Below are 23,702 nucleotides of genomic sequence, written 5' to 3'. Positions count from 1 at the left end.
TGAAAGAAGAAAAACTCTGTTGTAATTTAATAACTATTAAGCTTTCCAATTTCATTGTCTAAGGTAGATTCGATTGCTCATCTGAAAGACACAATGTCACTGCCATCTCCTCATAAGCCAATCTAAAATTTGACAAAGAGGGTCATTGGCCCTCTTGACATCTCCTTAAACGTCTGTCACATCTGCACTAAAAGTTTGAGTGTTGTTTCTGCAGGCTCCTTATTTTTCACTCTTGGCATGCCATGCTGGTCTGTCGGTGGTGTTAGTATGTGCGTATGGACTAGTTAAAACACAAGGGCACAGCAGTGGCTAAGAACTATTAGGGCTTGGTTTTATTCTAAAACTTTTTTGCACATTTGCAATTGTTGTCTTAAGATTTGCATAGTATCTTGGTTTATGTCCTTTTTTCCTTCCTTTCATGTTCATCCACTCCCTTGTTTTCAGGGCTCCCAGAGGTTCAGAGAACTTACCCCGCTGTCCATTTCTTCCTCTCTGCAGTTAACTAGAGCTGGTCTTCCAGCCTGTAAACAGTATATCTCAATGATACTCCCAGACAGGGCTACTGGTGAGACTCTCAGACTCTGTTCTTTTTCCCTGGCTGCTAGTCATATAAATCACTAAGCTCTCTAGAATCTCTGCAAAAGTGTCTTTAAAAAACAAAAAAAGGGGTCAAGTTAGCTGAGGAACTGATTATGAGGAGTAACAGGTATGTGAAGTGGTAAGCGTGGGGACAGCACTATAGCTTTTAGTAATTTTTCCTCAGACTGTGTGATTCTAAGTGACTTATTGCTCCTCGTGCCCAGAAGAGGCAGCTATACAGAATAATTGATGTTTTCCAGGCCTCTCGTGTTGGCTTCTTCCGCCAACAGTGCTTCTGGGCCACAGCATGGAGAGGTGTCTGTCACAGATGGGCAGGAAAGAAAAAGCAGGTTTTCCCAGATGATGCGTTTGCTTGAATCTCCAAACATACATACCTGTGAGAATGCTTAATTCTAGTTACACTAAAGAACAAATGGAGTGCACTTGCCAAGATTTGCCTAAGCATGAGCAAGGAGAAAGGAAACTGCCTTGCTCAGCAAGTTGCTTGAAAGCCAGGGCTTCTGTGGTAGCCATTGAGGATCTCTAGCCTTTCCTACTCCTGAATTCAAGGACTGAATGCAATCATTTGCTTTAGTCTTTGGTGTCAGAAAGCCAAAGCATTCTATTTTTTCATTTGTTTGATTTTTGTCTTTGTATGATGTCCGTGAAGAACAATATAATCTGAGGAAGGGACCACTGAGTAGTTTTGGAAGCTATGGACCACGTAAAGAAGAGAAAGAAAGAGGAAGCATACGTGAATGTATCATCAATCTTGCTTTGATTACTGTGGGTTTGGTTTTTTTTTTTTTAGTGGTTTGCTTGGGTCAGCACTGATTAAGTTTAAAAGAGTATCTGTTTTTCTGTGGCATCTGCAGTGTCTTGCCCTTTGACTTGTAATTGATGTCTGCACTGCCTTTGTATTTCTGGGTTGTCACCATATGCCCAGGAACTCCCTGGGTAGGTGTGGAGTCTCTGCACAAGGATGGTGTCTGTATCTAAACAGTAATGGCTAGTCTGGACCTATTTACTTTTATTTTTTATGTTTAGCTGACCTCTTTTCAGTTTGCATGCCACAACCTGGCGGTCTATTGCCGTTGAATCCCAGGTTTTACACTCATACCTAAACAAACAAAATAAACCTCAGTGGTGCTGCTGGGTCTGTAACGTGCGTTGCCTCCTCTCTCTCCAGGCTGGAGCTTGCAATCCCGACTAATGGCAAAAGGAGCGATTTCAAAACGTGCTGAGGATTGTAAGAGAGAAAAGAGACTTTCAGTTATTGTGATCCCTGGGCTGAAGAGGTTAAAGTTGTGACCACAGCGGTCACTTCTGTAGGATCAGCAGCATTGTTGCATGGAATTCAGCGTGCCCAGCCGGGCATTGTATCAGTGGGAACAGTGCAAGTACAGGACTTATACTATTCATGGGGTGGTCTAACAACTGACGTAAACTCACCAATTGATTTTATTTAACTAACTGAGGGTTTATTTATAGAATTAAAAAAAATAAAGTGTAGGAGCAGGAAAGAATGTATCATCAGTCATATATTTTGCTATTAAAATCTGATGCTGTAGACCGAACTGGGCTATAATGCTTACATGGATAGAAAATGTTTGGTTCCCTTCATTTAGTTGCTGTAGTCACAGACTGTCTTGAAAGGCTGTGGTGTTTTCATCTTGCAGAAAGAATCCAAGTAAAGTTGAAAGCGGCAAAGCTTTTAGTTGTGATAAAATTTGTGCATTGAGGTACGGCAGTAAAAAGCAAACATGACAAAGCTCCGAAAACTGTTGCAGAGAGCAATCTTCATCTGGCCCAAGGAGGTGATGCATGAGATGGGACCTAACAGATCATTTCAACATTTGATTTCTGTGATTCTGTCAAATCTTTGATGACCTGGTGGCAGGCTTTGATCTCCAAGACAAAGGGTGAAAGGAAAACCAAGGCTCTACAGATTCTGTTGCTTTCTTTGCTGGGAATAGCTGAAGAGATACCTAATTATTGCTGGGTTTTGCCTTCTCACTGGAAACACCAAAAGAACAGGAGCTGAGCCAAAAATTTCAGTTGCAAATCAGCTGTTTAAAGAAATACTTGTGAAGGTCTCTGCCTCAACTATGAGTTTATAATCATGGTGTCACTGGAGAAAGATAATAGAATAAATTACATTGTTAAATCCCAGGCGTTTGCAAGGCAAAAGCCCTGTAAGCAAGGGGGTTTGGCCCTGCAAGTGCAGGTCGGCCTTCTCTTGTGCTGCTGACAAGTACTGGTGCTGGAGGAGATGCTGTGTGCCGTCGTACATCTGCTCATGGTTTATTCACTGAGTGAGTGAGATGTTAAGGACTTCATTGTACCGCACTGAAGTGAGCAACTGAGCTTTCTTTAACATCAGTGGAAGAAATTAGACCTGCAGAGGAGTATTTCACTGGTTGTTAAGTTTTTTTTTTTTACAGGGGAGAGACCTAAGCAAGTTTTCTGAAGTTGGATATCACAACGTTCTGCTCATTGTAGGAGTAACTGCAATTTCACAGCGTAATGGTGCACAGTAAATAGTGTGGCCTGCTTTTGCCAAGTGGAAACTGGGCTGAAAGTTGAAATGATCTGTTCGGGTGCCTGTTCAGTGCGGTGCTGGAAACAGCATTTGGGGAGTCTCAGTTTCGAGTTTTCCTGTAAACTCTTAAATGATGTACTGAACGTGGTGAGCATGGCCTCTTCTGTGCAGGGGACTGCAATGGGGTCGAACAAGTCCCCTTACTAGTTAATGTAAGCAGACTGATTTAAATAATTTAAATTTAGTTGGGTCAGAAAGGATTACTGCCGGTCAAGTGTACGTAGCAGCCATATGCTATGTGAGGCTCTGTATCTTTCATCTAGCCATTTTTGTTCTGTTAAATACATGTGCTGCTGTAGTCCCCAGGAACTCCAGCTAAAATGAGAATACACATGCCAGGTACTTCACAGAAAGACAGGAACCCCCCTAATCCATACTTCAGGAAGTATGTCATAATGAAAGGGAAATGGAAAGTGATGCAAACGTTGTAGGTCATGATTGTTCTGAGTTTGTAAAATGTGTTTTATATATGTATTAAAAACCGTACACACATTTATAGATTAATAGATATACATATGTATCAATTTCATTCAGTACTCAATCAAGTAAGTGGTGTCTCCACAGAAGAGAAAATTGCGGTGGTGGTGACTGCAGATCTGGAGGGAGGGCAGAGACCATGTAAAACATTTATTTTGCATCAGCATACATTTCTTCTGGTGTGTTAGCACAATAAATAGTTCCTGAGCTGGCTGTGCAAACATGTCCAGCTTTTGGTTAGTAGCTACTCAAAAAAGCTGAAAGCAACCAGATAACTGTCTCTGAGTAACTACTTCCTAGTTATTTTTTTGGTTCCTTCCTGCTATGTGTTTGCTCCCCTTCTCAAACTGCTCTGTTCTGAAAATTGTATCATGGTTGAATTCACATCAAACTACAAAGCAAGTTGAGAGGCTCGTAGTGTGGTCTTCAGGCAAGTAGGAGAAATTTTGTCTTAATCAGTGTACAGTTCTCCATCCTGTGAAAGAAAATTAGCCGTGCAGAGACAAAAGAAGGACAAAGCAGCCACACACTGCAGTTCAGAAAACTTTCCATCATTTCTGCTGAGTAGGGACCTAGTGTTGCTTTTTCTATAGATCAACACTCCATTTGTTTCAAGGAAGTTGTGAAATCGGAGACAGAGAGGAGTTAAGAGGGAGGCTCATTAGAGAAACTTTGTTGTGAGGAGTGATTCCCAAAATTAAACAGGCCGTTCAAAGGAAGTGCAGAAGTCTGCCCTCAGACCTGCATCTGAGTCTTGATTAAGATGGATGGTTCTCCCCCTGTGCTGGGACTTGCCCTGTGAATGGGAGTGCGGCGTTTGGAAGAGCAGGCGAGCTGAGTCGGGAGTCATTAGCTGCTCTGTCTCCAGGAGTCTTGTGTGGAGGGATGAGGAGGAAGCAGTGAGGTCTTTGCTCTGTTCCTGGTGTCCAAACAATGCATTTTTCAAAACACAGTGGACCAGGCGCTTCTAGGGGAGAGGAGTCAACACTGATCTCATGGGAGGGGAAGTACTTGTATGAAATATTTCCACTCGTTGTAAGATTTCTCCTCTTGTTGCTCATGGTTTTTTTGTGCCCCATGGTGTGATCTGTGCCTGGCTTGCTGTGTGCGTTCTGCTTTTTTCGTTTTCATGTAAGTGGGAGGCTTAGAATCACAGAATCATGGAAAGTTTTGGGTCGGAAGGGACCCCTAGAGGTCATCTAGTCCAACTGCCCCCTTGCAGCGAGCAGGGACACCGCTTAACTTACATGAAAATGAAATGAAAGCAAAATGGAGTTAATGAAAGCATCCTTATTGTTGTGGTGATTTGGAAGGCAAAATGTCTGTGTAGTTTTACAAAAAACAACTTGTGAACATGTTCTTCAGCCTGTGAGGATTCAGACACTGAGGGTACCTCAGTCACACCCTAAATTCATCAAAGCACTCAGATCCACCAGAGCGGTACATCTCTGCAGAGGGATCCGACAGCGCTTTGAAGACAGGAGATAAGGATGGCTCCTTTGCAGGGTGACGCTGAGCTTGGGTGTTCCTCACAAGTGACTGTAAGATAATCGCGTGTCGGTGCTATTCCTGTTGATCTGAGGATCCAGAACCAAAACCTGCACTTAAGGGAGCTGAGTTACGTATCTGACAACAAACTTTTTCAAGGGGAAGAATGGAAAGTCAGAAAGCTGTGTATGTCAAGGCCAGTGATTTGTCTCAGACGTTGTAAGGCGATTTGCAGTATTACAGCAACGTGTTTGAGATCCAGTCTTTGTAAAAACGAACAGTTTCTCCTTCATGTTGTTTTGTGGCCAAAACTTCTTTTAAAATTTCTCACTATTTCTTAAAAACACTTTGTTTTTAAAATCAAGTTCCAAATGTCCTCACAGTCATGCTGTTGGGACTGCCAACGTGCTTTATTCTCTGAAGCTTCTCTGTAACTGGGAAATCTGCTAAGTCAGACCTCAACTAAAATCAGCAAATAAATATTACCACTGAAAATGGTAACGTCCAAGTGCCTCTCGGCTAGGGTGGAATCAAACCAATGGTCTGTCAACAAAGGGGGTTACAAGTACTGCTGGTGTGAGCAGGCCAGAGTTCTAGCTCTTGTATTTCTTTTTAAAAATGTGAGAACTACAAAGAGGAAACATCTGGACAATAAAAGAAAAATAAAAATGCGCTGTTTTATTGCAGCGATTCGTTCCAATTCTGTCTAGCAGGTTTCTCTTTTCCAAGTACAGCACTGAAGACTTATTGGCTCATCCTTTTGCCTTTGTCTTTTTTTTTTCTTTCTTTTCCCTGGAGCGACCTCTCCTGTTTTCTTTGTATCCGTCTTTCTTTGATGAGGCCGCTGTACTGTACAGAACTCATTTTACTCCCTAATCTTATGGTAGCTTGTGAGGAAGTGCAGATAAATCCTTCCAGACTTGAGCGAGTGCTATTAGGATACTCTTACCACCCATGAGCCAATAATGATAGAGAGATCAACATACTTTGCTGTAAGCAGGACCAGTAGGACTTGACAGGTGGGTTTTTGTTTGTTTGCCATGGGATCTATTAGGTCTTTGTGTGACACCGGTGGTCGAGTGTGTTGATCAGACAGCGCAATGTGATTTCTGAACTGTTCCTCTCCCTGCTCCCTGTTGGCTCAGGGCGAGGAAGAATTACAAAGTTGTGGAGCTGCACTGTATTCTCTCCTGGGCAGATTTAAAATTAGAAACTAGACTTCAGAGTTTCTGAATGGATTTTTTTCAAGTGAAGGTTACATTAGTGATTTTTCCTACAGTCTGAGGGCACTACCTAATTTGTTGAAAATTGAAGCGGTTTGTAGCAGCTCTGAAGCAACCCTTTGGGACTTTGGCATCCACCGCTATTGAGGTGGAGCAGTGCACATATAAAGTGGAAATCTCTCTATGTTAAAGTGGCATATTGCAGACTTTCAGAGGACATTGCTTCATTAACACGCTCTGGTTTTGTGCCTCTTAAACAGCTTGTTGTTTCAGAAGAAAAGGTCCAGTCAGAAGGGGATGCTGGGGCTGTGGTTCGGTGTCACTGTACGATTTTCCACGGCAGCCGCCAGCGCTGGTGCTGGATGCACGTCCCTCACCCTGGTGTTTGTGGAGCTGGGCTGTGCAGCAGGCAGGGAGCTGACCCTGCTTAAAAAAATTATTTAAGCCTCATCAGTTTCCTGAGTATTGGTGAACAGTTTGTATCATGAACCCAGGACCTAGGGCAGAGAGAGGTTAAAACTTACCCAGTGTTCTTGATAGACAGGAAATGGAAACTTGTCCCTCTCATTCCAGTCCTGTGCTCTGGTGCCAGAGACCAGCTTTTTGTCATCTAAACTGGCATCTAGTTTTTGCTATTGCTGCCTGTTAGGTGCCCTGGTGTAGCGTCTCTATTCCTCATGGTACCAATTGTGTCTAACAACTTGCTTTTTTGCCCTACCAATTAAGCAAGTCTAAATTGGTGTCCTGTTCATTCTCTTCCTTCTCTCCCCACTTCTGGCATTGCTCTCCTACCCCTTTCCTGCTTGCTGGCATGGGCTTTGCGCCTTCTTGCAGTAAGGTGGTTCAGAAAGTTGAACTGGCAGAAAGCTCACACTGTCTTCCTCCCTCGCAGAGAGGAGGAGGAATATATATATACATATATATATATTTTTTTTTTTTTCAATGCTGGTTTAGCTCTCAGTGCTAACCGATGTTGGGCTAAAACGTGATGGATGTAGCCTTCTACCTCTGTCGTGAGTTTCCTCTGGGGAGCTGTGCATCAGAAGAGTGCCTGGTGAGTTAACCTTGAGCCACGATTAGGGCTTCTGTGCAACAAAGTCAATAAAAAGAAGGTACCTGATGCTCCCTCCTTATGCTTTTCTTTGGCTTTTAGAAATAAAAGTGAAATATGACAACACTCGCTTGCCTATGTTTAGCATGTCCGCTGACTTGCCATTTTGGAAGTAGAACCATTTCTATTTTTAGAGCTGAGCTTCCTGTTTGAGCTCTCTTTAAGTGTGTCCTTTGCCTAACACAGTCAAACTCTTTAAAAAAATCTTAGTTAAACTGGGACAGTTTTGCTAAAAACAGTCGTGTTCACGTCCAGATATAAACAGCAGTAAATCCGCTTTGAATGAACATCATAATAGAAATTCATCCTCTCAAAAGAATATATTTCCATGATGTCAAATCATTAAAGTGAAATTGAACTGATGCGTTGATGCGGTCATGTGTATCTCAAAGCCTCTGTCTACAAGTGGGTTTAAAAATGAGTTGTCCATGTGGGAAAATTAACCAGAACAGCTATTTTAGAACAACTCCCCATAGTCACGCTGTTTTTCTGCAATAAGCATCCTCTGCTTTAGCTCATCCAAACTAGAAAAGAGCTGTCTTATTCTAGAGGAACAGCACCCAAAATCCTAAATACTTCATACTGATATGCTTTACTGTCGTGATTTACCTTAGTCCAAAATGACCTTCAAGTGTAGCTATGCTTTAACCTAAAAATATATATTAATATCAGCATGTTCTGGAGGTCTGATGTAATCACAGCGATATACATCTTAAGATGTCCTCATTAAAGTATGGATCCCAGATGTGTGGTGTTGTTGCCAACCCTCTGATGGGACACCTTTAAATACCAGTCTAGACCCAAAGAGAGCTGCAGGATTGCTGATGTAATTCACACGTTAATTGGTACCATGAATGGCAATTGAAAGTCTTCTTCCATTTCCTAGTTGCCGAGTATCAGGAAAATCAAGGCCATAGTGTTTCTCATTATGGGTTGATGATGAGATTTCAGGAGTCAGTTTATTCCCTCTCCCTCCCAGTTCTGGCTGTTCCACCCCTGCCTGTGCTGTGCTGGCTCTCAGTCCTGAGGTGCTTCTCCTGGTCCAGCTTTGGTGCATGCCTAACCCCTCAGTGAGCTGATCCAGTTCACGCTATCAGCAGAAAACTAGAAAACGATCAGTGGTTGGAAAATAGATTTGATAGACAAATAAAACATAAGATTTTCAACAAAGTTATGTCCCTTCCCACTTTCCTCAGAACTTGTATTATTTTCCTTTCTGTAGCTGTTCTTTGTGTGCTGGCTCTGTCTTTTCAGCTACCTGGAGTATGTTTATACTATAGGTTAATGGATTTGGATACTATATAAAAATTAAAAGTAAAATGTTTCTTTGTATATGGATTTTTTTTTTCAATGTGGTTTTAACTGGCTGAAGTTTCAAAGAATCACTGAAAATTACAGTTAATGTTTTGGGTAGATGTATGGATACTAATTGATTCTTTATAATGCCACTAAAACACATTACTTGCCCTGAGCCTCTTTCTTTAGTCCTGTAGCATTAAAACTGAAGACTTTTTGCTGGCTTAAGCTCTTCCTGTGGACATGCTCTAAATACCTTACCTTTTGTTGCGTGAAAAAACCTAATAACATGGGTTATTGCAATTTGGCAGTTTTATACCAAATGATAAAGCTGCAGACACCGAAGAGGGGAAGGAGGGGGAATGTAAGTGTCAGGTACTCCCAGCTTCACATCTCCATAGGAAGGAAATAATTTAAGCCCACAGAAGAGGCTCGTGGCGGGTGCTGGGGAGCCAGATACCTGGGTGAGGGGCTGCAGAGAGGAGAGGCAGAGCCCTGCCAAGGAGGGGCTGGGGGGCTTGGGATACTTGTTGCTGGGTCAGGCTCTACTGGGGAAAATGGTCGGTGAGAAAACTAACTGGGAGGCGCGCGGGGAGATGTGTGCGAGTGTGGGAGCTGGACTGTGCTCTCCCTTTGTTCTTCTGTGCCCTCTGGTGGGCCCGGGAGCGATGGTGGTGGTGGTACCTGTCCCTTGTAAGGTAAGTTGTTCTTACCCTGGGGCTGGAATGCAGGGAATGGCGTGGATAGCTCCACCTGAGCAAGGACTTTCTGCTCTGATTCACGTCCCTCCCAGTTAGTGTGGGATATTGGAATAGTCTCCTGCGGGTAGCAGAAGATGTACTCTGGGAGCTCCAGAGGGATTAACTGGGACACAAGTCAAAGCCTCAGTCTTTAGGTACAATTAACCAGCTAGTGAAGCTAGCAGATTTCCTAAGGCTCTGCCAAAAATCCTGCTTCACAAACCAAGGGGTTTTTTTCCCAGTGAGAAGCAGAAAGATTAGAAAGGACCAGCAGGCCTGCCCCTCCGCATTTGAGATGGGTTTCTTGGTTGTAGACACTATGTTGTACCTTGGGCACAGATCTTAATTCAGTCACAAAGGGTTCAAATAATTCCCGAAGGTAGCTTTATCCTGTTACTGGATAGGCTTGATAATCATTCTTACAGTAAGGACATTTCATCTTTCCTCTGCGCACTGGGAGACTCACACCTTTTCCTGCCGGTGCTGTGCTGGGGAAGAGACAGCAGCCTAGAAAACACTGCTGTCATTTTCACCTCTGACTCTCTCCTCCTGTGCATTTCTCATATTCTACTGCATGGTTCTTGTTTGCGTTGCTTATGGACCACCTCTTGATTCCACTGCGCCCAGTATCAATGCTAAATCCACGTCAGGCGAAAGGATGGGCTGTTCTGAAGACTGGAGTCTGGTAGCCTGGACAGTGCAAGTCTGAAGCTGTTTCAGGTCAAGGGAGGGGAAGGCATTGCTTCACCTGTTTAGAAATGGGAAATGGCCCCTGCTGGACCCCAGAGGAGATTATTATAGTCCCAGAATTTCCCATTCACTGTTCCCTCTCTGGCAAATCTAATGTTCTATACATGAAGTAAAGTGTGGGTGCAAATTGTGCAGGGGAGATCGATGAGGGCTTTGCTGAATGACTTCGGAGCTGGAGCCCATCGCTGCTGAAGCCTCTGGGGAGGACTTGGTGAAGCTGTGATTTGTGAAAGTGTTTGCTGATGCAGGGAAGATGCCTATGTAACTTGTGCTCTAGAAGTGCAGTTCTCTTTCTGACCAGAGGACAAGGTTCGCCTCCCTGTTGCTCCTGAAGTATTTTTGCCAAGAAGCCCTGAACAGAGAGGAGCAAATCTCCGTTCCAAACCAGCCTGTACAGGGTGGGCAGTGGGAGGCAGTGACTCTGCGCAAGTCATTTTTCCTCCAGGTGTTTGTTTCTGTGTAAAATACGACGACATTGCAGCATATAGCAATGTTGTAGCATTTAATCTGTTAAAACCTTTACAGCATCTTAGGCACTAGGCCTCTAAATAAAGGGAACAGATATTATATATGCTATTCCCCCCCTTAATTTTACTGTGGATTTTACTAACATGTGGGCTGGAGTAACTTTTATTTTAAGGTTTCAAATGAAGCATGGTTCCAAAGTAGCTCTTCCCGATTGATTTGCTTCTCCAGCTTACATCTCTGCAACTGATTCTTCCCTCTCCTTCTTGCTTTTGTCTGTTCCTCTTGTCAAAGATGGCGCTAGCTTGTTTCTTAGTTACTTAGTTCTTTGTGATCCTTTGGGGATTCACTTGTGCTTGATGAGTAAGCAGCAGTAGAGGAGGAAGATGTTTCTTCTTTGGGCTGTAAAATGCCCTCCAGTGAACCCTAGCATCACCACTGTGCCTCTGAGTCACATCTGCTGTGGGAGAGGAAACGCCTCTTAATCCTGCGCTGTCCAGGCGTTCTCCAGTCAAGAGTTATACTGGGAAAAACCCTGGGAAGCCAGGGATGAGGTGATGCATGGTGCACTGAAGCATCCCGTGTCGGCAGTAAGAGCTGCTCTTTGCCAGCTAGGGATCCAGGTATATCTCAATCCGTGCGCAGCGAGTGAGGAGCTGAAGCGAGGAGTATGGTCCGTATGAGGGCAGGAGGCTGCCAGGGTCACTGCGATCCTGCTGGGGCTTGGTGGGCTGCATCAGGCTTGACTGAGCGGGGTCCCTTCTTAGAGGACACAGTGAGAGCATGGCAAGGGGATAGCTAGGAAATGGTTACCAGAAATGGTACATCAGGTGAAATGCATGTCTGAGATGCCCAGAAATCCAGCCTGACCTGAGATCTCTCAGCCTGCCACTGCTTTTTGGAGCCTCTGTGTGCTTCTTTCCCTTGTTCTTTACCTGTTTCCGCTTCTGGATGATATTTTTTAACCTTCTCCTAGGGGCAGGAGGTAGAAGAAAGAGCTGAATCTTTTCAGGAAAGAAGAGATAAAGTTGACACTAAGCCAGAATTGCTGGGAAGTGGGCAGCGAGCATGAGCCTGTTAACCTGTAATTATACATCTCAAATTCTGCGAGCGGTACTCCAGGAATCATTATGTGTGGGCTTGTTTGATAGTACTGTGGTTTAAGAGAAAAACATCCCCTCAAATGACTCTTTAATTTGGAAGTCAAGAGACTATCAATTCAAATTTGGAAGTCAAGAGACTATCAATTCAAATCTTAACTCTTCTGCCTGTAATTGATAATCATGTACATTTAACAAACCCGCTATTGAACTGGGCCTCGTATTTTTGATTCATCAGGTAACTGCTGATTTTTCTTTCAGAAAGTATAATTGAGAGGCTGTACAAGGTCGCTTCCAGCAAACCTGCGATCAAACCTAGACTATAATGTGGCAGATCCCAGACTCTGCCACGCAGTCCTTCAAATATGATTTTTCGCTATCTGTGTACTTAACCCCTCTGGGCTGTAGCCACTGCTTTAACCCCAGGCACTGGAAGCCAGAAATCATTCTGGCTTTTATTCGGAGCCTGTTTGACAGGACTGTACCCCATTTGCTAACCTAGTGAGTTGAAAAAAAGACTGTTCTCCCTAGATAGTAAAGTTAACAGTTAAAAAATAACAACAAAAAAACCCCAGCCCAAAACTAGATTTTATGCACGTTGTTTCAAACATGCATATACCAGATTTAGGGACTCTTGTTCTTCTTCACACATGACTAAACTTTCTCCCCATCCTGCCTCAAGGTGGCAATGCTAGGTGCAGTCCCAGCTCAGGCCGAGGATGGAATCCTGCTCACCGGCCTTGCAGTGAAGAGTTCGGCTGACGGGCCAGTGGGACTACTCCACATTTACACTGTATAAATTTTTCTTTTTGAATAAAAAACTTTACGGTCTTGAGTTCCTTTCCAGAATGGTTATCACATCTCTCACTGTCATTGCTATCAGCAGCTAAGGATGGTTTTAATGGGGTGATGCAATCCAAACTGTCATCCTTGCTGAAATGCTGCTCCCAAGCACGCAATAGGCCAGGTGCTGTAATTATTAATAATTCCCTCTGATGGCATATATTGGCTCTCCATTTTGTTTGAATGCAATTTATTTGGAGTTATTTCTTCAGCAGTGAAAGTGGTTTTGGAGTGATTTTTTGGAAGCGTTGCGAGTTTGTTTGCTGGAATCCTTCTCTCCTGGAAATGAGGCATGTCTCTCATGGGCTCCTGTTCACTCACACACAAATGAACTGCTAATTAGGATGATGAAATTGCTGGGAGGGGTGAAACCTTCCAGTTGGCCAAAGAGAAGATTGTGGATTAATCTGTGTAAAGCTGAAGGCTTGACTGAAACTGCTGTTCAACATTCTGGTGCTAATGAGACTTGTATGTCTGCCACTCGAGAAGCTGAAAGTATGTCCTGTAGTTTTTGTTGAGCGATCCAAGGTGGGGGCTCGCTCTTCTATGGCATTTCGTGCTTTCATCTCCACTGCCGATGACTGGAATTGAGAATGCCCAGCAATCTGTATAAGGTGTTCAGCAGTTTATAGTATCCGGTGATGCAAGGCAGTTTGTTCTTTATGGATAATTTTTGTACGTGAGTAAAAGCATCTTGAGAGGCATATGGATGCTTAGAAAATTGCACAGTATGATTTGGAGAGCTATTTGTCTTGCCATGCCCTCCGCTACCATATTATATCGCTTCTTCATAGTTTCTAATGTACTTCTGCTCATGTCAGTTCATGTGAAGGAGGAAACTCTCCATACCTCCGAAGCAGAGACACCAAGTGAGTTGTTCACTGTCACATTGGACACAGAGTCCGCTTCCAAGGTAGTTCCCTGCTCACTGTTGAAGCTGCTCAGGAGCCGTGGAGGGGCTGATGCTGGTCTCTCATCCTCTAATAATAGTTTCCCTGCAGTCATTGAGGATTTTTACAGGTATATAATAATATATGTATAACTCTGTATATAAATAAATAAAGCAAAGATAAATGTTTTGAGAGTGTCTTCTGTGTGTTTGCAGGAAGCCGACGGATAGTGGACGTGATGGATGTGAATACCCAGAAGGGTGTTGAAATGAGCATGTCTCAGTTTGTGAGATACTATGAAACACCAGAGGCCCAGCGTGAAAAACTCTACAATGTCATCAGCCTGGAGTTCAGTCACACGAAGCTGGAGAACATTGTCAAGCGCCCCAATGTGGTAAGGGATCCTGTGGTGACGGTGTTTATTTTCAGCTTCTTGCCAGTCGTCGGTTGCTTTGTAAGAAATAAAACATGGAGTTTAAACAAGGTGATGTGAAGTACCTGTAACTCCTGTCCTGAGTGTTAGGATCTCATTTTTTACCCATGTAGAAAGCTGGTCTCCTTGTCAGTAGAACTTAATTTACAGGAATTAGGTACCTGATGAGCTCTGAATCATGCAGTTTGCACAGATACCCAGTTCATCTCGAGGTATTTTGGGGAAATTCCTTCTGAAATAAAATATCTGTCTATTGTTTTTCCTCCTCTAAGAAGGAGGAAATTTAAAGCTATTATCAGGAAGCTTAATTTCCTTATATATGAACCCTCTCATTAACTAAAATATGTTCAGGGGGCTCCAAAGCAAAAAAAGTTGAAATGTCATGTATTAAATGTATGTCATGGTTTAACCCGGCAGCTGTCAACTAAGCACTAGACAGCCACTCGCTCACTCCTCCCCTTCCCCCCCAGCGGGACGGGAGGAGAATGGACAAAAGGTAAAACCTCCTGGGTTGAGATAGAGAGTTTAATAAGACAACAAAGGAAATACTGATACTGACAACAACAACAATAACAATGAATATGCAAAACAAACTATACACAATGCAGTTTTTCTCACCCCCTGAGACTGATTCGCAGCCAGTCCCTGAGCAGCCATCTCAGAACCCGGAACTCGTGGATTTTGCAAATTTCACCAAATTCATGGATTTCATATACCTCACCAAACTCACAGAAAAAACACCCAAACTCCTGGAAAAGTTAAAACGCTCGGACAAGAGAGGATCTGAACTCACGAAAAAGAGAAGATTGCTTGCCCCCCAGCCAACCTCCATTTATAAAGTGAGCATAACATCCATGGTACGGAGTATTTCCATCAACCAGCCTGGGCTAGCTGCCTGGCTGTGCTCCCTCCCAGCTCCTGCACACCTGCTCGTTAGCTGAGTATGGGAGACTGGAAAAAGTCCTTGATTTCTTAGCAACAACTAAAAACACTGGTGTTATCAACATTCTTCTTGTGCTAAATCCAAAACACTGAGAGGAAAATTAACTCTATCCCAGCCAACACCAGGACAATGTGGAAATTTATACATAATTAAATCAGCATAATTACTGCTGTGTCAGAATTGGCAGTGTCAGGGCAAGGGGGTAGATTTGTACACATTCTTTAAAGATAGAGGGCTCTTGTGATTTTTATTTCCCAATGGAGTCACCAGCAGTGAAACCATGACCTTGTTAATAAAGATAATTTCATTTATCACTAAAGTGTAGCCATATGTGGGTGAGGATCAGAGCATCAATTCAATAATACACAGGGATGGAGGAAATGGCTTTGGAGGTTTCAGAGTGTCTCCTTAGGACACTGGGTAGGGACATTGGGCATCGGTCCTGGTTCATGAGGGAACAAAGGGACTTCTAAAAGCAGAACACAGGTGCTGCTTCTTCCCTCTGTATCTGCTCATGGCACCGGATGCTCAAGGCACTGCGGGGTGTGAAACTATAGCTCTGTGATGGTTTTGTTTTCAGACACTTTTCCCCTCATTTCTACATGCTATTCTAGTTACACCAGTAGTTTTTTTGCTGGGGACATCTCTTGCCTATGTAGACAATATAAACACCACACTTGCACCTCATCAGGTCAAAAATAGATGGCAGCTCTAATTGCTGATTTGTAGAAGTAATTCTTAAGTAGGCTTTTGTGTTCTCTTACACACATATCACAAATTGAATATTAAGCACATATTTAGAAGTTTGTGCAGGTTTTTGCTGTCATTCATAAGCTAGCGGGCAGTTTGGAAGTGCTCTGGGGAGTTTGTGGTGTTCAGCTGATCCCCGTGTTCCCAACCACATCATGCTTGGTGAGCCTTTAAAACATCAGTGCAAATTTCCTGAGTGCTCAGGACTGAAAAATGCAATTAGGTACCTGTACATGTACCTTTACACCACATATGAGTACTTCATATCTGTTAGTATGGCCTGAATGCTCAGTCGTTTGTAAAACAAGGGATATTTAGATGTCACTGAAAGAGAGCTTTGCGTTCCCATTAGGTACTGGGGAATAGAAGGGAAGGTGCTGGAGGCTCAGAGAAAGTCCAGTGCATAAAGTCAGTTACTAGTTGAATACTATGTTTGTGTAAGTGGATCCCTTGAATTCTGCAGAGCTCTTTCAGCCCAGGTAAGGCAGAAATACTTGATTCATGTCCCTTGTTGTGTAAAGACTGTAGGTTGCAGCATCAGGATATGAGAGTTATTTCAGAATCAGGGCAATAACCATCAATTTTGTTTTCACATACAGCTGTGATATTCGTGGAATTGGTACTGTCTCTACTGGCTGCATTATCTCCCTTTGCCTCTTCTCAAAGTACCCTGTGTTACCAACCTGGCGCAGATGGAGAAATAGATAGGGGTCAGCCCAAATGTGCAAGAATTTCATGTGCTAATTGCCCTGTTATGAAAACCCTCTGGGGCTACAAACGGTTGAGTTGACTCACACGAACAACATTCCTGAGTGGGCTTTTAGAAAGACTTAGCAGTCAGGAGGCTAAGCAAGGTGCTAACCGTGACTGAACTGACTTCTCCATTCTTGCTGCGCGCAGCCAGAGGAGAGCTTTGTCACCAACGCCTAGCCTAGGTCTCGCGGTCCTTCTTGACCCGTAAGTGGAGGTTCGTTCGCACATGGCAATTTTCTGAGTCGGGTCGGGATGTGCAGCCACACCGTGGCCCAAGGCAGCACTACAGCCTGCCTCGCTGGGCTGCCCGCGCTGGCGGCGGTTTTCCCCGGGTTGGAAACCTGGTGCATGCGATGCGCTTGCACAACGCGAAGGGAGTGTTCTGGCTGTCTGGCACCGGCGCCAACGCGAAACAGACCGACGAGTGAGCCACAGGCTTCTCCTTGCTGGGGCTCTGATGGACAGATTGCGGTTCGTGCTCTAGCACCCAGCACAGGAGCTGTGTTTCAATGTCCCTGAACAATTTTCGGTTTCTCTCTCTTCCTCACCTTGCTGGCAGTGTGTTTCCAATTGCTCGGCTTCTGCTGTTTTCTCCTGCCCACGCTTCCTGTAAGTTTGGCTCTTGGAAACAAGTTTGGTGAATTTATACCCCAGCAGAATGATGAAGGAAATGCACAGGAGGAGATAATGTAACTCCTCAAATCAGAATTCGACCAGAACAATGATGTTAATGTTCCTTGAAATGCAAGTTATTGGAACAGTATCATCTGTTTTACGTTTGTATGCTAATGTTCAGAAACGCAATTTCTAGGCTATTGGCTACAGAAATGCATTTGAATGCAGACAGCAGGTGATGCTGCATGAGAAGGTGCTCACAGGTGCCCAGAGGTCAGAATCTGCACCCAGTTAAATTGACTGCAAAACTGTCCTTGTTCTGGGTTGCAAAGGGCTGAGTTGTGGTGATGAAGTGCTGCACTGTATCAAGTTGGGTCCACAGGACCCTTGCTGAGTGGGAAGGTTCTTGCTGTTTGTGAGCGTCTGCTGCTGGCATTGTCAGAGTTCTAGCTAACAGGGGTATATCCTACCGTGTGTCCCGTGATTAACAGTTGCTTTTGATGGGACTTTCAGGTGGACTTAGTCGACTGGGTGGATAATATGTGGCCACAGCATTTGAAGGAGAGACAGACGGATGCTACCAATGCCATTTCAGAGATGAAATACCCCAAAGTGAAAAAGTAAGTTTGTTTAAGTCTTTAAAAAGCTCTATTCTTGACCTTCTTAATTAATTTGTTTTGAATTTCAAAGCTGGTAGGAGAGGAAATAACGATTTATTTATTTTTCAGTGAGCAGGAGGGGGTTTAGTGTGGCTGACCTGCTAGAGCTGTGTGATACCTACCGATAGACTGTACCAGCTTTTAAGGAGAACAACTTTGTTTCTGAGAACTTTGTGGATACTTCATGTTCTTAAAGCCTATGGTTAGAATCTTTGAGAGGACTATTCTGTTCTAAATACTAATTTTAAAAGCACTCAAAGCATTTTGTTCTAAATATTTTTAATTGAGGCATAATCTACAGTTTGCTGAATGGAATCTTTAACCAAATCCCTTTGAATAGTGTATCTTTATTTTTCAGTTTTGAGCAACTTTGTTCTGAAAATGGCAGATTGACCTTAAATAGTAAATTCTCCGAAAGGGCTGCCCAAAGAAATCGCTGCACAGGGTACAGATACGTTGTACAGTTTGCACAGTATAATCAAAGTCCTTTTGTAGGCTGGGTTCAGATCCTTCTCAGGTTCTAGACTAATGGCTGAAAAGTTATTAGCTGAGATGTTTTATGAAATGAACTTGAAGTCCATTTTTAGTGGTGTATGTCTCCCCAAAAACTGTTGCCGCCCTTCATGCCAGTTTACTTTTCTGTTGCCTTTTCCCACAGCAAGATCAAACACTGCACTGACCCCGTAGGCTGCGTTTCTTGTTTCAGTAGACCCACTCAGGGCAGCTTTGAGACAACACACGAGCAGTTTGTCCTGCTTCTGCCTATCTCGGCTCTAGTTTTTGGACAAGTTGTGATAGTATACCTCACCTCACTGTTTGTTCTGTTTGAGCATCTTCCTTGAAGCTGTTTTTATATGGTGATTGGCAAAAGAAACTACTTTGGGGGCCTGAAAATGTTCACTGTAAATTTCATAGGGATTAGTACAACTGAAATAGGTGTTACTGTTAATGATGTAATAGCTATTGACGGGTATGGCTGATGAACACCAATATAATCTTGGAAGCCCCTCACTGCTGTTTCTGTTTCGGAGGCATTTTCTGTCAGCCACACCTGATGCTGGCGGCATCCCAGGCTCTGCTGTCGAACCGACCTCTAGGGTTTTGCAAATCGCTCGGAACTGTTGCTAAACTGCAATGTCTAAAATAGATTGCTACTAACGTATACAAAGGAGTGTGCAGTCATAAAGTGATACGCAGCATTTACTCTCATTCTGTAAAAATAAACATTTGAGGAAGTAAAGGTCCCCATAGCAGAAAAGCCTTTGTGGCAGGCATCACGGGGAAACCTGGTCATACAATATGCTCAGCACCAGTGATTTTGGTGGAAGCTAAAGATACTCCATCGCTCTGAAAGAGTAAGCTGCTTATTAGGGTAACTAGATATGGATAGGAATGCCAAATTTCACGTACGCGTTTGGAAATGTCCCGAGTGACTTGCCTAAGGTCACACAAGAAGCCAGTGGCAAGAGAAGAAAATAGAACCCAGGTAACTTTCTTCCCAAGTGGCTACTAAGTAACATTATAAATAATCGGATGGACCTTAGAAACTGACTCATGAGTTAGGGCTTCTGGGTTCATGGATTCTACAAGGCAAGAAGTAAAGAAAGCGGTCTCTTTCTTAGAGCAGGCACGTTCCAGATGCTGAAAAAAATGCAACAAGTAAACAAAGCAAGGCAGAGATGGCTTCAAGGATAAGGTAGCAACATGACTAACAGAATTTAGCAGAAAAAGCAGTGTATATTCTTGCAGTTTGCTACTTGCATCATGAAATGCCAGATGGTAGGTTTCAAGGAGGGATTTTAGAGAAGTAGCAATTCAACAGATTTTGACATGGAGCTTTTCCCATGCGTGGGGGATGGCCTGGTGGAAAGGAAGGAGATGCCTGATGAAGAAGCAGACACAGAGCCACTGAGGTTGCTGTCACTGGCAAAGGGAAGGTGGAGGTTGACAGCTTGATAAACTAGTAGATGTGATAGGTAGAGGGAAGCTAAACAGTGAAAGACTGTAAGCACGCTTGAAATGTGACAGTGGAGTTTGATGTGGGGAAAAGGAGTTACCATGTGTGAGAGTTAAAGGCAAGGGTGATGCAGCTGGAGTGATGAGGATGTTGCTAGTGAGCGTCATCTAGCATGAAGCCTAGAGAAAGCTGATTTACAGCACTCTTGGCACAAAACCCTTGTCAGTCTGAAGAAGCACCAAAGATAAAAGCAATAACAAACACTGATAGATAGCCTAGGAGCACAAGAGAGGTTGTACTGGATCAGGACAAAGATCCGTGGCGCTCCTGTCTGCTGTTGGCTGCTGTTATAGATGCCCTGGGAGGAGTGTAGAACAGTGTGAGCGTAAAATGATGCCACCCCGTAAATTATCTTCTGAACTCCCACTGTCTGCAGTTCAGGCAGGGGCTGTCCTGAGGTGGAAGTGGTTTCTGTGTGCTTAGTGACTCTCAAGAAATTTCTCTTCCGTGAACTTGTCCAGTTTAAATATGAACTCCTCAAGAGATTAGTTTTCTCCATCTTTGGAAATTCAGATTGACCCTTTCCTGTACAGACACTAGTCCCAGCTATTGCTGTGAGCACCCAGGGAGTGTGAGCCCTTGTTAAAGAGATCGTGTTCAATTGTGGAGCTAAATGTCAGCGCTGTCACTTTTTCCATGCTGCCCATTCTTTTATGTGAATTGTCAATATTCATATGCTTTATTAATGACTGTTGTTGCTTAGAAATGGGATTGTTTCGTTTCATTCTTGTTCTTAGCATTCTCATAACGCTAAGAGTTTGCAGTATGCAATGCCCGCCATTAACGTGTTCCCTACAAACAAAAAGCACTCCAGCGAAAGCGTTGCGGTTTTGCAGACACAGATGGCATTACCAGACACAAATGTCTGTCTTGGCTCCTGCACGTCAAGTTCCGTGCTGGGAGTGAAGTTAGAGAACGCTCCATCTGCTGCGCTGCTTCGGTTACCAGGAGCACTACGCGCGCTGGAGACCGCCCTGGCTTTCACTTGGACTTGCACCGTTAACTTTTTAAAAAAATTCGGGGTAATGAGGTTCTTTTTCTGTCTGTAAGAGAATAACGACTTACCTAGTAGGAGTCTTAGAGGACTGAATTAAGTGGGAAACTATTTATGTCAAAAATACGCAAAACTTTCCAAGTAGTACCTCTTAAGCAGTGAGACAATGTGAGAAATTAGGGGGATGGCTACCTGAGATTATAGTGTGACAAACTTCTAAGTGATCTAAGTTGGCATCACCCCTGAAAAAAACAGTCCCATGCCCGCATTGTCCCATCCGCATCGCTAGAACATGCCGTTGTGCAGCTGCGGAGTAAACTGGACAGGGCACCGGTCTGGCTGAAGACTGATTCAGAAATAAAGAAGCAAATTTGGTTACTTTTCAGGCCATCCGGACCACCACATGGCTGCGTAAATGCTTGTGCCAACCGAAGGGCAGTGCAGAAGTGTGGAAAATAAATCATAGCAGCGGGATCATCAACAAACGCCTTCTGCAGCTCACACAAGGTTGCAGGCCCACGAGGCACCGGGCGAGCAGCTCATTGCTACTGAGGAAGCCTGCTCCTGCCTCTTCTTTTTCCCATCCCTGGGTGCAAGGCCCTGTGAAGGGCCTCACAAACACGGGAACGTGACTGAGGGAGGGCAGCGTGCGTGTAACGGGGAGCCAGGGCAGGGGGAAAAGGCAGGGCCGTTGTAACATCAGCCGTCGGGGGCAGAAGCTGCTTGTATCGCCCGAAATGTCTGTGGTACTGCAAATCCTAAGGGTAGGAAACTGTGACAAAAGGAAACTGAACTGCGCTCAGAACCGCCTCCTTTCGTCACGGTGCACCATAACCGTTTTCAGGTAGCTCAAAACAAGTTCAGTTCAGTTCTCTGTTTAAATTCAGCCATGACTGAAGCAATCTGGATACAGCTGAGCCTGAACCAAACCAAAATATGTACTGATTTGATTTCTCGTTTATCAAAACAGATAGCCCTGCTGAAATTATTATCCTCTCTGTTTATTAGATTTTGTCTTTGTAGCCTTGCAAGACTATTTGCAAACCAGTGGTGGTGGAATAGTAAGTGTGCCAGGACGTGATGGCTATAGAAATAGTAACAGACGCTTCTAACAACTTCACAAAGTTTGTGCTATGGAACAAATGAAAATGAAAACCTCAGTCACTACAACCAGAATTCTTCCTATGACTTAAAATATCTAAGCACCGCTATAATAGGTCTTTATATCACTGTTATCCTTCAGTTAAGGATGGGGTATCTTCTGTGAAACATGTACTTGTTCACAAAAGGATGCTGCTCTGTTACCGTGTACTCAGCCCTATTTTCCCTCTCGTAGGCTTTCAGCCATCCATTCCTTTCTGTTCATTCCTTTACTAAGCAGGGATGAATTTAAACAGATGCTAAAATGCTCTGCTGAGCTGTGGTCTAATTAGAAGCTGAAGGTGTGCCTCTGGAGACAGAGATTGCCCTTTGAATTGAGGGAGCTCGCAGGTCCCGCAACGCAACCTGGTGCTGTTTTATGCACGCGAGACACTTATATGCACTTTGTATGTCATTTGTGAATTGCTTTTGATACAAAACTGCTCTATAAATATAATTAAGTACAAGAAAATTAGACGAATAAGCACAAATTCTCATTAAAACTTTCCAAGCTAGCGAAGTAAATAAAATTTAATGTCTTCAAGTCAATGCGTTGGTCTCGAATCCTCCTTTGTGTAGAGCTTGGAGGACTTGCAGCATCACACGTGTAACTGGAATAAGCACTGGCGTTTAAAATTGTCCGTGGTGAGCGTGGAGCTGAACAGCCATGTCGCAAGCATGGAGAAATGAGTCGTGTTCTCACCAATACCAAAACGCTGTTCCATGGGGCAGCCAGGCCTGGCTCGCTGTGAATTGGCAGCTTAGTTCGTTTCCTTGCGGCAGCAGGCGCCTTCTCAGAAATCTAAGCTTCCAATTAAAAAAAAAAAAAAAAAAGGCCTGTTCGTTCTTAAAGTTCAAAGGTAACCTTCCCAGTGCTCGCTGGACACGCACTGCAGCAGCGGGGTCTGCAGCCTGAGATGGTGGCCGGGTGCAGTTCTGCTGACCCTCTTCGCGGGCTGCCGATGCCTAGATTTGGCGGCTGGAAGGTACGTACACCACGCTTCCCCTGGGATGTCCCTCACGCTCAGGTGCGAACCCACCTGCTGCACGCCAGGGCTTGGCATTGCACCTCAGATGGGACCGGGGCAGGGCTGCGACTAGGAACCTTATAAATGCTTTTAAATATCTGCAGGGTGGGGGTCAGGAGGATGGGTCCAGACTCTTTTCAGTGGTGCCCAGTGACAGGACAAGGGGCAATGGGCACAAACTGAAGCAGAGGAAGCTCCAGCTGAACCTGAGGAAGAACTTCTTCCCTCTGAGGGTGACGGAGCCCTGGCCCAGGCTGCCCAGGGAGGTTGTGGAGTCTCCTTCTCTGGAGATATTCCAGCCCCGCCTGGCCGCGGTGCTGTGCAGCCTGCTCTGGGTGACCCTGCTTGGGCAGGGGGTTGGGCTGGGTGACCCACAGAGGGCCCTTCCAACCCCTGCCATGATGGGATTCTGTGAGGAAAGTGTTGCCACTGGCTTTGGTCCCAGTGTGATCTGCGAGTGTAAGTTGCAGTCGCGTCACAAAAATCTCAGGTGTGTCGCAGAAAATAGGCTTTCTCTTATCTCGGGTGTTGTTTTTGTCCGGCTGACTCAGATCATCACCCCTCCGCGCAGGAACCGGGCCTTGCGGGTGCTTCTGAAGCGCCTGCTGCGCGCGCCTGGCGCCGTGATGAGTTACCGGTCGGTCTGGATAGGTGGCGGTTGGCTTTTACCCGGCCTGGAAGCGCCGGTTACCCCAGCCCGCTGCCCCGCTCCCGAGGAGGGGAGCGGGGCCGGGCGGGTGCCGGGGGCTGGGTCCCGGTCCGCGCTCCGCAGGGCCCATCGAGGGGCAGCGCCGGTGGCCGGAGGT

General features: G+C 44.5%; 1 protein-coding gene across 10 annotated transcripts in view; it reads left to right on the top strand.

Moving 5' to 3' along the window:
- KDM2B (lysine demethylase 2B) overlaps positions 1-23,702 on the top strand; it is a 126,564-nt gene that overhangs the window by 21,982 nt on the left and 80,880 nt on the right. For all 10 annotated transcript variants that reach the window (XM_075434951.1, XM_075434952.1, XM_075434948.1 and 7 more), the window contains 2 exons: positions 13,780-13,958; positions 17,572-17,678. In XM_075434951.1, the coding sequence (XP_075291066.1) occupies positions 13,780-13,958; positions 17,572-17,678 (286 nt within the window). The remainder of the gene's footprint in view (positions 1-13,779; positions 13,959-17,571; positions 17,679-23,702) is intronic.

Source organism: Opisthocomus hoazin, chromosome 13 (assembly GCF_030867145.1).
Source record: "Opisthocomus hoazin isolate bOpiHoa1 chromosome 13, bOpiHoa1.hap1, whole genome shotgun sequence".
Classification (NCBI taxonomy): domain Eukaryota; kingdom Metazoa; phylum Chordata; class Aves; order Opisthocomiformes; family Opisthocomidae; genus Opisthocomus; species Opisthocomus hoazin.
This window is presented reverse-complemented; position numbering and strand designations above follow the sequence as displayed.